The 12626-nt window shown below is 42.6% G+C and overlaps 1 protein-coding gene across 1 annotated transcript in view; it reads left to right on the top strand.

Moving 5' to 3' along the window:
• Positions 1-12626, top strand: part of Ints9 (integrator complex subunit 9) — a 102209-nt gene that overhangs the window by 23376 nt on the left and 66207 nt on the right. The window contains exons 2-3 of the mRNA XM_045131125.1: positions 2809-2936; positions 11808-11868. Coding sequence (XP_044987060.1) covers positions 2809-2936; positions 11808-11868 — 189 coding nt within the window. The remainder of the gene's footprint in view (positions 1-2808; positions 2937-11807; positions 11869-12626) is intronic.

Raw genomic sequence — 12626 nt, 5'->3', positions numbered from 1 at the left:
TAGGCGGGGATGGTGCTGCTGGGCACATGGACGTGCACGTGTCTCTGCGCATGTGGACTTAGAGACTTCGGCTATATACCAGGGAGTGGCAGAGTGGGTCCATAGATGCTGCATCAGGGTATTTTCTTGCCTCTGCCTCAAGAGCACTGGGATTATAGGCATGTGCCCCCAGTCTCGGCTTGTTCTCTCCCCCTCCCTCTCTCTCTCTCTTTCTTGATGCTTTGTATGGATACATCAAGTGTTGGTCTCAACATCCCGTTCCTCCCTGCGCCTACCCCACTGAGCTCCTCCACCCCCTTAGTGGGATTTCTGTATTCACCATGGCGTTGTGGGTTATAACTGGTGAGAGCAGCAGTCAGTCATCATGGTGGTGGGGGACAACGCCTCTGGATATCCCCTCCCACCCCCGGCTCTTACAGTATTTCCACCCCCTCTTCCACAAACTTCCCTGAGCCTTGGTGGGTGTGCGTTATGTCTGCTTGAGTGTTGAACTCTCAGCAGCTTCTGGATTTCTGCTTGGGTGCATTTTAAGTTTAGAGTGTTTACTAGCTTAAGAGAAGGAAAGGAGAGAGTATGGAGGAAGAGCTCCTGCGCATGAGAGGGCAGGAGGGGGTAAAGACCCTTGGTTTGTTTTCTTTTTTAAAAAAAAATTATTTATTTATTTATTTATTTATTTATTTATTTATTTATTTATTTGACAGAGAAGAGAGAAGAGAGGACTGCAAGCCACTGCAAACAAACTCCAGACTTGTGCACCCCCTTGTGCATCTGGCTAATGTGGGTCCTGGGGAATCAAACCTGAGTCCTTTGGCTTTGCAGGCCAACGCCTTAACTGCTAAGCCATCCCTCCAGCCCTAGTTTCTTTTCTTGATGATAGCCATTCTGACTGGGGTGAGATAGAATCTCAAAGCAGGTTTTTTTTAAAAAAAATATTTTATTTTTGTTTATTTAAGAGAGAAAAAGAGATAGAGAGAAAGGAGGTTCCAGAGCCTCCAGTCACTACAAACAAATTCCAGACATATGCACCACCATGTGCATCTGGCTTATGTGGGTCCTGGGGAATCAGTCTTGGGTCCTTTGGCTTTGCAGGCAAGCGCCTTAACTGCTAAGCCATCTCTCCAGCCCTCAAAGTAGTTTTAATTTGTATTTTCTAATAAGTAGCTAAAAATAAAAATATATTAATTTGCATTTTCCTGATAGCTAAAGATGTTGAACACTTTTTATTGGCCATTTGTATTTTTTCTTCTGAGAACTGTCTATTGAGTTTATTTGCCCGACTTAGTTAGATGAATTTTTGTTTGTTTTTTCAAGGTAGGTAGGGTCTCATTGTAGCCCAGGCTGACCTAGAGCTCACTCTGTAGTCCCAGGATGGTCTTGAACTCACAGCTATCTTCCTACCTCTGCCTCCCAGGTGCTGGGATTAAAGGCATGTGCCATTACATCTGGTGGATGGATGATTTAAAATTTTTCTTTTCTGTTTTTTAGAAGGAGGGTCTTGCTGTAGCCAGGCTGACCTCAAATTCACAGGGATCCTCTTAACTCAGCCTCCTCAGAGCTGAGATTAAAGGTGTACACCACTATGCCCAGCAGATTTTTTTGATATTAAATTTTGTAATTCTTTATGCATTCTAGATATGAATTCCATGTCTGATGTGTATCTGAAAACAATTTCATCTTCAAGAAAAGTGGTTATTGGGGCTGGAGGGATGGCTTAGCAGTTAAGGTATTTGCCTACAAAGCCAAAGGACCCAGGTTCAATTCCGCAAGACCCAAGTTAGCCAGATGCACAAGGGGGCGCACACATTTGGAGTTCGTTTGCAGTGGCTGGAGGCCCTGGCATACCCATCCTCTCCCTCTTTCTCTCTTCCTCTCTCCCTCCCTCCCTCTTTTTCTGTCAAATAATAAATAAACTAAAATATTTTTTAAAAAGAAAGATAAAAAGCAGTTATTTATAGGACGAGAAACTAGAACATAGATTGAGCACTTAACTTCAGTGTTTTATTAACTCATAGCTTTGGGCAGTACTGACATGCAGAGGGATAGGAGGAAGTTGGAAGTTCTAGGGAAGGTGAGTCCACAGCCATATGCTGGAATGTCTTATTAGGAACCGCTGTGGCCCATCTCAGACTGTGCTTGCCTGAGGTATACCATGGTACCCTGTGGTATCATTATGAAACAAGGCTTTTAGGACTTAGTACTGCTAAGCACATAGTTAGTGTCCAGGTAGTAGATGGAAGCTGCATAGTGAACCAGCGGAACTTTACATATATTATTCTTAGGAGAAAGGATGACGGGCTTTATTCCGTTTACTTCGTAGACCATTTCTATAACATTTTTTTTAATGAGAGAGAGAGAGAATTGGGTGCTCCAGGGCCTCCAGGCACTGCACTTGAACTACAGACGCATGTGCCACCTGTGTAATGCATGACCTTGCACATGTATCACCTTGTGTGGCTGGCTTACGTGGGCTCTGGGAGTCAAACATGGGTCCTTAGGCTTTGTAGGCAGGCGCCTTAACCACTAAGCCATCTCTCCAGTCCTGGTTCTTTTCTCTTAAGAATGATTTTATTTGTTTATTTATTTATTTATTTGAGAGAGAGAGAGAATGGTGGGTGTACCAGGCCCTCTAGCCACTGCAAATGAACTCCAGACACATATGCCACTTTGTACATCTGGCTTACATGGGTACTGGGGAACAGAACCTGGGTCCTTTGGCTTCACAGGCAAGTACCTTAGCCACTGAGCTATCTCTGCAGCCCCTGTAACTGATTCTTGATAAAAGAAAATGATTTAATTCTTTTCTTTCAGTATTGCCTGTCGGGGCACCCAACATTACCATGCAACGTGCTCAAATTCAAATCAACCACCATTATGTTGGACTGCGGACTGGACATGACGTCCACCCTCAATTTCCTTCCTTTGCCACTTGTTCAAAGGTATGTACTGGTGCATCTTGGGATAAAATGAGTTTTAGTTAACTGAAAAATAGTCCATTAACATAAACATTACTGATGTCTTGTGTGTGTCCTATAAGTTTGCTCTGTCTCCTTAAAACTGTTCTCTATCAAAATAATTTCCTTTGGTTGTGTGGGTTGAAAGTATTCTATTGATTTATTGATTACCTCCTTTATCATAACTTCTGGTCTTCTGTAAAATGTTCCTACAACTGCTCAGTGCAGCTGAGGGCATGTATATTTCATCTGTCTCCCAAATTCATATAAGAGCCAAGAAATGACTAACTGACGAGCCCAAGAATTGAATTTTAGGGTCATTTAGCTGCCTTTACAGGGTCTTGACAGCACGGGATTTGACATTTCTTTTCTAGGCATTATTTTCATATTAGTCAATCAGACAACCATATATAGCCTAAGTTCATGGCTAAATCAGATAAATTGTCTTGACCCTGTGGTCAGCACTGTTTACACTTAACTAAGATGCTGTTTTAAGCAATTGGATTCCCATCTTGCTTCTATTTAGAAATGGCAGCTTTTCAGAAAAGTGACTAACCTTTAGAATCAGGTAGAGTCACAGTAGCGAAAACAAGCAAAAATAATGCCACCTATAAGAGATGAGGTGGAAAGGCTATCTACAACAAGCAGAAGAGCTTAAAAGCATAGCAGGCTGAGCGAGCTGCCTAATTCATTTCAGTCATTCCTGAAGCCATCGCTGAGGGCAAGGATTCTGCACACTGGTAACCTCATGAACCACCTAGACAAATTATAGTCAACCATGGGTTGTTCTGAGGTAAAGGACCACAAAGTGGCATAGGGATAAGGATAATTCCAGATTACATTTTGTGCAAAACTCCTGGGATTCAGATAGAACTACACTCAGAGCTTAGAAATACATTGATCAGGCACAGGCATCCTAAGCTGGGGGAAGGGCAGTATTTACATAACCAGCAGGTTATTTCTTATTAAAATAGCCAATATTATTATTTCTTTCCTCATAAAGAGCAAATCATTGATTTGGTGTTATTACATATCTGTCCTTTGCTGAACCCAGGGATGCTGATATTGACAAGACTCCATTCTTACCCTCATGACCTGAAAGTCTGTCCATGGAGAAAGACCTTGCGCACTTGAAGACCTTGCTATACTTGAGATAAGAAAACAGCTATGTACAATGATAACTACTTAAAACATAAAATACAAGAGCCTATGAGGGTTTCAAGGAGCTCCCAGTCCGCCCTGTGTGGGTCATAAATTTCCTGGAGGACCGGAAACAGGCGTGGTCCGACAGTCCCAGCTGCACATTTTCTCCTTCCTGTCCATTCTCGTCTGTATGTAGTTCTGTTCTCACAGCTCTGGCTCAGCAGTGAGATCCACTCCCACCCTTCCTTCTTGCCTTTCTTTTACTTTCTGACAGCGACTGACAATTTATCTAGTTCTCTTTTTAATAATTTTATTCATTTATCTGCAAGCAGGAATCGAAAATGAGAACGAATATGGATGCACCGGGGCCTCCTGTCACTGCAAAAGAATTCCAGGTGCATGCACCACTTTGTATATCTGGCTTGACATGGGTCCTGGGGCATTGAACCCAGGCCATCAAGCTGTGCAAAGAAGCACCTTTAACCACTGAGCAATCTCTGCAGCCCTTATATAGGTCTTTATAAGACATGTCTCCTGTCACCCAGGCCAGAAACTTTGGGGGCACACACTTAAAATGAGATCTCCATCCTCTCCTCCTCCTGCTTTGTGTTCATATTCATCGTTATATTACACTTACTTACTGTCTTCCTTCTCCACCAAAGATGTTCCATAAAGGCCACAATCTTATTTGTTCTCCACTGTGTTCTCAGAGCTTAAAATAACTCTTGGCGTGTAGTAGCTGTCCTGTAAATATTTACTTTATCCTCTGGATCCCATCCCGGCTTACCTTCCCAGTGTTTTCACTGTTATAATTAATCATATTTTTAAATTATTATTTCATTAAATTATTAGATGTCTCCTTTTTTTGGTGTTATGCTTGGAATCAAACCCAGCATTTTGTATGTGCTGAACAAGTACTCTGTGACTGAACTACATCCCTAACCCTTAGTGTTTTTGAGATAGGGTGTGTAGTGTTTTGATTCTGGGGTCCCTCATAAACTTAGGTGTTCTGAATGCTAGTCTCCCTGGCTGATGACAATTGGAAATTAAAACCTCCTGGAGGCGCTGTATTGTTGGGGGCAGGGTTATGGGTGTTATAGACAGTTTCCCCTTGCCAGTTGTAGCACACTCTCCTGTTGCTGTTGTCCTCCTTATGTTGGCCAGGGGATGATGTCCACCCTCTGCTCATGCTATTATATTCCCCTGCCACCATGGAGTTTGCCCTCAAATCTGTAAGCCAAAATGAGCCTTTTTTTTTTTTTTTTCTCCCAAAAGCTGTTCTTGGTCAGGTGATTTCTGACAGCAATATGAACCTGACTGCAACACACAGTCTCACCAGAAAGTCCAGAGTGGTCTCAAATTCTTACCCCTCACCTGAACCTCCCCAGTGCTAGAATTACAGATAGGCTGTACCACACTTGACTGATCTTTTCATGTTGATACCATCCTTTCTATTTAAACATAGTTACTTAAAATTGTTTTCTAAAACTTTCCTCTCATTTACATTTTCCCCTAGCCCTGCCTCATCCTTCCTCTCCCTTATTCTGCTAGAATAGCTTTCCCTGTAGTTCCAAATCACCCCGCAGGAGCACTGCTGGCCTTGATGATAGTGAAGCCCTGGTTCCTGTCACTCTTCCTTTTCCATAGTCTTGGAGGCTTGGCTTCCTCGAGGTGGCCATCATGTGTTGAACTCATCGGTGTGACCATCGTAGTGTCCACCGAGGGATTCTGGTTAGGTGCCCAGGGCTTCGGTTCCCATCCACAGTCTCTCATACATGTGATCACAAATGCTGAGATAGTCTCCTCTAGTTCCAGTTTCACCTGGTCATTGATACCCACTCCATTTTCCTCCTCGAGTGTTGTCACCTCAAACCTCAACATGTCCCAAATTAATTCAGGGGTCCAGCAGAGCAGAATACCCTCTCACGCATGGTTTCCTCCTTTGTACCATGTCTCAGTGACTAATGACCTGCTATAAAATACAGAAGACTGGAGTCGACTAAGACCCTTCTTCCTCACTCCCCTCCCCCCATGTCTAGTCTTTCTCTAGGCTCTATCATTTTTACCTACTAAATAGTCCTAGAATCCAGTTACTTCTCTGCAATGCTCCTATGGTCATGGTCATCTTTCCTAGGTATACTAAAGCTGCCTAACCAGATTCTGATCTTGCCTGTGGGAATCTAGAAGCATCTTTCAGTATAACTTTTTACTTGAAAATCTTACAGATTTATAGGAATGCTACAAGCATAGTATAAGCAAGCATGCTGGGCATGGTGGTGCACAACTTTAATGCCAGCACTCGGGAGACAGAGGGAGGACGATCACTATGAGTTCCAGGCCAGCCAGAGACTACAGAGTGAATTCCAGTTCAGCTTGGGCTATAGTAAGACCCTACCTCAAAAAGCAAACAAACAAAACAAGAATAATATAAGCAAATTAAATTCCCCTTACCAAATGGCCGTATTTTATCACATTGGTATTACCATTTTCTCTTTATATACATGCATATTATTTTATCTGATCCATTTGAGACATGCTCCTGAGCTCCGTAGTGTGTGAATGCATAATTCCGGAGCAAGTGCATGCTCTTACATAACCAGGAACCAAAATTGGGCCTGTCACATTGGTTCTGTACCAGGATACACAAGGATATACCTTGTTCATATTTTTCCAGGTTCACCAAATCAGATTTCACTGTAAAGCTCTTTGTAGAAAAATGAAGGAAGAGCCAGGCATGGTGGCGCACGCCTTTAATCCCAGTGCTCAGGAGGCAGAGGTAGGAGGATCGCCGTGAGTTCGAGGCCACCTTGAGACTCCATAGTGAATTCCAGGTCAGCCTGGGCTATAGTGAAACCCTACCTCGAAAAAACAAAAAAAAAAAAAAAAAAAAAAAAGAAAAGAAAAAAAAGAAAAATGAAGGAGACTTTCTGCTCCAGGATCCTGTCCAGATCCCAAGCTGTTTTTAGTCTCTTTTAATCTGGAAGAGTTTTCAGAATGCTTTTGTGACCTTGACATCTTTAGAAATAGAGGTCAATTATTTCATAAAAAGTCTTTTAATTTAGGCATGTTTGATGTTACTCATGATTAATATGGAATCATTATTATATTACCAGAAGACATATGATTCCACTTTCTGCAGAATCATCTTTACGAAATAGAAATACAGTCTTGTCTTGCACTTGCTTAACCTCTCAGTGTTGTTTCATTGCTCTGAGGATTACAACTCAACTGGATGTATTAGGGTTATGTACACCCTGCTGGCCTTTTCTTGTCACTCTGTTCCTGCACTTGGTTTCCTGCAAAGAAATCGTTTGTCTTGTCTCGGAGCCACCACATTAGATCTTCAGCCTGGAAGGCTCTTCACTTCCTCTCCCGTCCCACCTTCCCTCAACCTGCACAGCAGGAAGCACGCTCAGATCATCTGAGACGACTGCTTCTCTGCTAGGAGAAGTTAGTTGGATGGGGAACTAGGATAGAGCGTGAGACTCGTGTTGAAGCTTTGTTGTGTAACCTTTTATGTAAGCTGTCTGTGGCAGAGTCTGGGGAAAAGGACTATCTTCTTTTGCTGTACCCTCCACACCGGCCCCTTGACCAGGTTTCTTCTGGACCCTGAAACTATCCAAACCTCAGCCCATTCATCTGATCCCTGAAGTTATTTTGATGCTGACTAGACTGGCCCTCTGCTTTAGTGTTTTTTTGTTTTCTTTTTAATTTTTAATTTATTTGAGAGTGACAGACAGAGAGAAAGAGTCAGATAGAGAGAGAGAATGGGCACGCCAGGGCCCCCAGCCACTGCAAACAAACTCCAGACGCGTGCGCCCCCTTGTGCATCTGGCTAACGTGGATCCTGGGGAATCGACCCTCGAGCTGGGGTCCTTAGGCTTCACAGGCAAGCGCTTAGCTGCTAAACCATCTCTCCAGCCCTCTGTTTTAGTTTTAATGTAAAATGTCCCCCATAGGTTTGTTTATTTTATTTTCTGACTTTTTTGAACACTTGGTTCCCAGCTGGGAAGGTTGAGGAATCTCTAGTAGGTGGAGCCTCACTGGAGAAAGTGGGTCACTCGGGGCAGGCCTGGAGGTTTTATAGTCTGGCTGGCCCTGCTTCCCATTGATTGTCTGTGCTTCCTGACCAAGGAGGCAACGTGACCAGCCACCTCCTGCTCCTGCCACCCTCCCACAACGTGATGTCCCATATGCCCTGGAACTGTGATCCAGACTAGGTGCCTCTTGCCAGGTATTTATTTGGTCACAACAGCACCCCCTTTGTAGGTGGCTTCTATGGTATTTGGTGCTACTGCGGTGTGCTCTGGCCTTCTGAGCAGCTTCTGTGCTTATCTGCACGAGGGCGTGGTCGGTGTGTTTGACCGGCAGCAGGCGGGCAGGTGTGCAGTGCTCACAACCATGTCACCAGCGCGTGAGAGCAAGAGATCCCACAGCCCTGCACCCGATGAGGAGGCTCTTCCCTGCCTTCTGCGAGTCAGAAGCTGTTACAGATAGTTTTGAATAACAAGTGAATGTGTCATTGTCCTTTGTTACTATCTTCTGTTTAAAAATGTAATGCAGGGCTGGAGAGATGGCTTAGCAATTCAGGCACTTGCCTGCGAAGCCTAAGAATGCACGTTTGAATCTCCAGGTCCCGCGTAAGCCAGATGCAAAGTGACGCAAGCATGCAGTGTCGCACATGCATGGAGTTTGTTCACAACGGCTGAAAGGCCCTGGCACACCTATTCTCTCTCTGTATGCTTCTTTATCTCCCCTTCTCTCCAAAATAAATAAATTAATTAAATTAAATTAAATATAATGCAGGGCTGGAGAGATGGCTTGGCAATTAAGGCACTTGCCTGCGAAGCCTAAGAATGCACGTTTGAATCTCCAGGTCCCACGTAAGCCAGATGCACAGTAACACAAGCATGCAGTGTTGCACATGCCTGGAGTTTGTTCACAACAGCTGAAAGGGCCTGGTACACCTATTTTCTTTCTCCATGCCTCTTTTTTCTCTCTGTCTCTCCAAAATAAATAAATTAACAAAATAAAATAAAAATGTAATGCAGAGCTGGAGAAATGGCTTAGTGGTTGAGGCTCTTGCCTGAGAAGCCTCAGGACTCAGCTTTGATTCCCCAGAATTCACATAAGCCAGATACGCAAGGTGGCACATGCATCTGCGAGCTCGTTTGTGGTGGCTGAGGCCCTGGCGTACCAATTCTCTTCTTCCTTTTCTTCCTCTTCCTTTTCTTCCTCTCTCTCTCTGTTTCCCTCTCTGCCTTTTTCTCTCTCTTTCTTTCTCAAATAAATAAATAAAATGTGTTTTAAATGCAATGTATTCCTGACTAGGAAATTGTAAGATGAAAAAGTACACTGCATATTATTTTCAACCTATCATTCAGGAGTTTCCGGAACAAATAGATTTTAGGGCTTTAAACTACTTGGTTTGTTTTTTTTTTTTAAGTTTTTTTTTTTAATTTTTGTTTATTTATTTGAGAGAGACAGAGAGGGACAGAAAGAGGCAGATAGGGAGAGGGAGAGAGAATGGGCACGCCAGGGCCTCCAGCCACTGCAAACGAACTCCAGATGCATGCGCCCCCTTGTGCATCTGGCTAACATGGGTCCTGGGGAGTCAAGCCTCGAACCAGGGTCCTTAGGCTTCACAGGCAAGCGCTTAACCGCTAAGCCATCTCTCCAGCCCACTACTTGGTTTTTTTTATGGGGATAATTTACATATTTTTTCAACACAAACAGTCACTAGAAAAATAAATCTTGTATACATGTTTCCTTGACTATTATTTCTTTAAGAAATGGTTATAAAATAGCGAAGGCAAAAATATGCTTGCCCACTTTCTAAGACTCCAAGGACCTTTTCAGAAGAGGTGGCAGACAGATGTAAAAGCCAAGGGATGGAGAAGAGTGCTTTGGAATGCTATCTTACAAAGTGGCTGTTGCATTCATGACCTCACAGTGGTTGTTGCAACCTGTATAATATGGGAAGGTGGGACAGGGAAATAATGACATCAAGCACAAGAGGGAGTAGTTGGAAAGAAGAAGAGAAGAAGGGGTTCAGTGGATTGGGGATGAGGAGGGACAAAGGAGGGTGGTGGGAGGGATTGTGATGAGGGCACATTGTGTTTATGTGTGGAGTTGTCAATAAGAGTTAAAAAATGGCCACGTATGGTAGTGCATGCGCCTAGTCCCACACTCTGGAGGCTGAAGTAGGAGGGGAGCTGTAAGTTAAAGGCCAACCTAGGGCTAAAGACTGAGTTCCAGGTCAGCCTGGGCTAGAGTGAGACTCTGCCTTGAGACATTAAAACAAACAAAAAAGTTTTTTAAAATGTTTTCATCTACAATTACTATTTTTCTAATTTTTTACCTCTCATAGTTTATTTGTTTTCTATGGAGAAATCTGTGTGTCCTTCTTGACAAATTTTATACAAATGATATAAATCATTAGAAGCCAAGTAATAAACCTCTTCTTTTATGGTAGCTTAAAGTTGGCTAACTCTTTATGATTTATTCATGAACTCACTGGAAGAGATAATCAAATAGTCTCATCTCTACACAGCAACAAACCTTTGTCATGGCAACATATTTTGGGACCCTTTGTCTTCAACACTACAGGTTAAGCATTCCTAATCTGAAATGCTCGGAAACTTGCAAACATGATGCTCAAAGAGTTTCACGTATGGGCCTTGGAAGTGGGGGCTCAGTGGTTAAAGGTGCTTGCTTGCAAAGCCTTCTGGCCTGGGTTTGATTCCCCAGTACCCACATAAATCCAGATGCAAAGTGGTATGTGCCTCTAGAGTTTGTTTGCAATGGCAAGAGGCCCTGGTATGTGTACCCATTCATTATCTATTTGTCTGTCTGTCTCTATCCCTCTGTATATAGCTCTTTCTCTCTGTGTGCTCATCAATCAATAAAAATATTTTGGAAAAAAAAAAGAGTTCAAAGTTCAGCCCATGAAATTTTTGAAAATTCTGCTAATTTTTTGAAGTTAACTGCCTTCATGAGACATGCACTGTGCATGTCTAATGGGGAGCATTCAGAGTGCTTATCCTTTGGAGCAGTTCTCCTTACAAAAAGGAAGTGGATGTTTACAGCCTTGTGTTAGAGTTAGCATGCATGAAATGAGACTGGTGTTCACATTGTCCTGTCATTACATTTCTGTTAAAATGCCTGCTTTTAAAATCTGATCTGATGGTAAATATATTGTTCAGAAAACATTATGGCTCTTAACTAAGATATGAATTACAGAAGCTAGGGATAATAGAATATTTTTCTTAAGAGGTTTCAGCAACAAAAAAAAAGTCTCCTAGAGCATCAAAAAATAAATAAAAATTAGTAGTAGTTTATCAGGTATAACTTACTCCAACCAAATTTGATTGTCCCCGCTGTGATTTGTATTCTCAAATATGCAATGCAGAATTCTCACCTTGGATTAATAAAAGCAGATTGCAAACAGTTAGTGAGGGCGGGCCTCAAGCTTGTAATCCTCCTGCCTTAACTTCTCCAATATTGCAATTACAAGTATATGGCACCACACCCAGCTCTGGGACAATTCTTGAGCTTAATACAGCGTGGTTATTTCTCATCTTTTTTGTTAATTTGGATGACTATTGCTGCCAATAATGTCTAACTGTTTTTTACTGCATGGTGACAGTATAGTCACTATGAAATCACCAAGCATTATAAGATATGTAGGCTAACTTAATGTTTGTTTTTCAGTCCCAGGCTGTCAAATCTTCCTGGCTGGTCCCTGAAAGATGGAAACGCTTTCTTAGAGAAGGTAATAACCTAGACAAAGACCAAAGCCTCCCTTTACCCAATGGAAAATTGTTCTTTCCCAGTGCAGCCACCCTGGTTGGTGACTCATGGCTGTGTGTATGTTTTTATGCATGTTCTCTCCCAGTCCCCCAGGTCCATGTTAGGCACTTTAATGCTTGGTAATTATAGCCTTTGAGTGCCTTTTTAGAAAATCTCTGTGTTCAGCCTCAAATCAGCTTTGTGTGTTTGTAAAAATCTCAAGTACTTTTACAAATATTTTATCTACACAGAAAGAAAACTATTATTTCTAGAGTTGCAGTTAGGGTCTCAAAGGTGGTGATGCTTACTAGATAGAGTTCAGTCAACTTACCAAATGAGATTTCTAAGCTAAAAAAGATATTAGAACTATAATATAGCTAAACTTGACAGTGAAGAAACAAATCTGAAGTATAGGAAGATTGAAAACTGCAAAGCTTCAAAGATCTTTCTCATGACTCGTCTAAATAAGACATTTCCCTCTGGTACGAGACACTGTTGAAGAGCTGCCTTTTTCCAGAATTAGTTCCTGTAATTGCACCCCAGCCTCAAGTGCAAGCCAAATGCATAATTTAAAGCCAGATTTCATCGCCGACTGTGAAATGATGTGACATTCAGGAACCTGTGTACCTGATTTCAGTCCACGTCTCCCGCTGGCTGTAAATCATTGTTCCCAGGAAAGACTCCGGCGCATCCCATCACCAGCGTATTGTGAGCGAAATGACCTGCACGTGTATGTGGGAC

Source organism: Jaculus jaculus, chromosome 12, assembly GCF_020740685.1.
Source record: "Jaculus jaculus isolate mJacJac1 chromosome 12, mJacJac1.mat.Y.cur, whole genome shotgun sequence".
Lineage (NCBI taxonomy): Eukaryota > Metazoa > Chordata > Mammalia > Rodentia > Dipodidae > Jaculus > Jaculus jaculus.
Note: the sequence above shows the minus strand (reverse complement) of the source record. Positions and strands in the feature narration are given on the sequence as shown.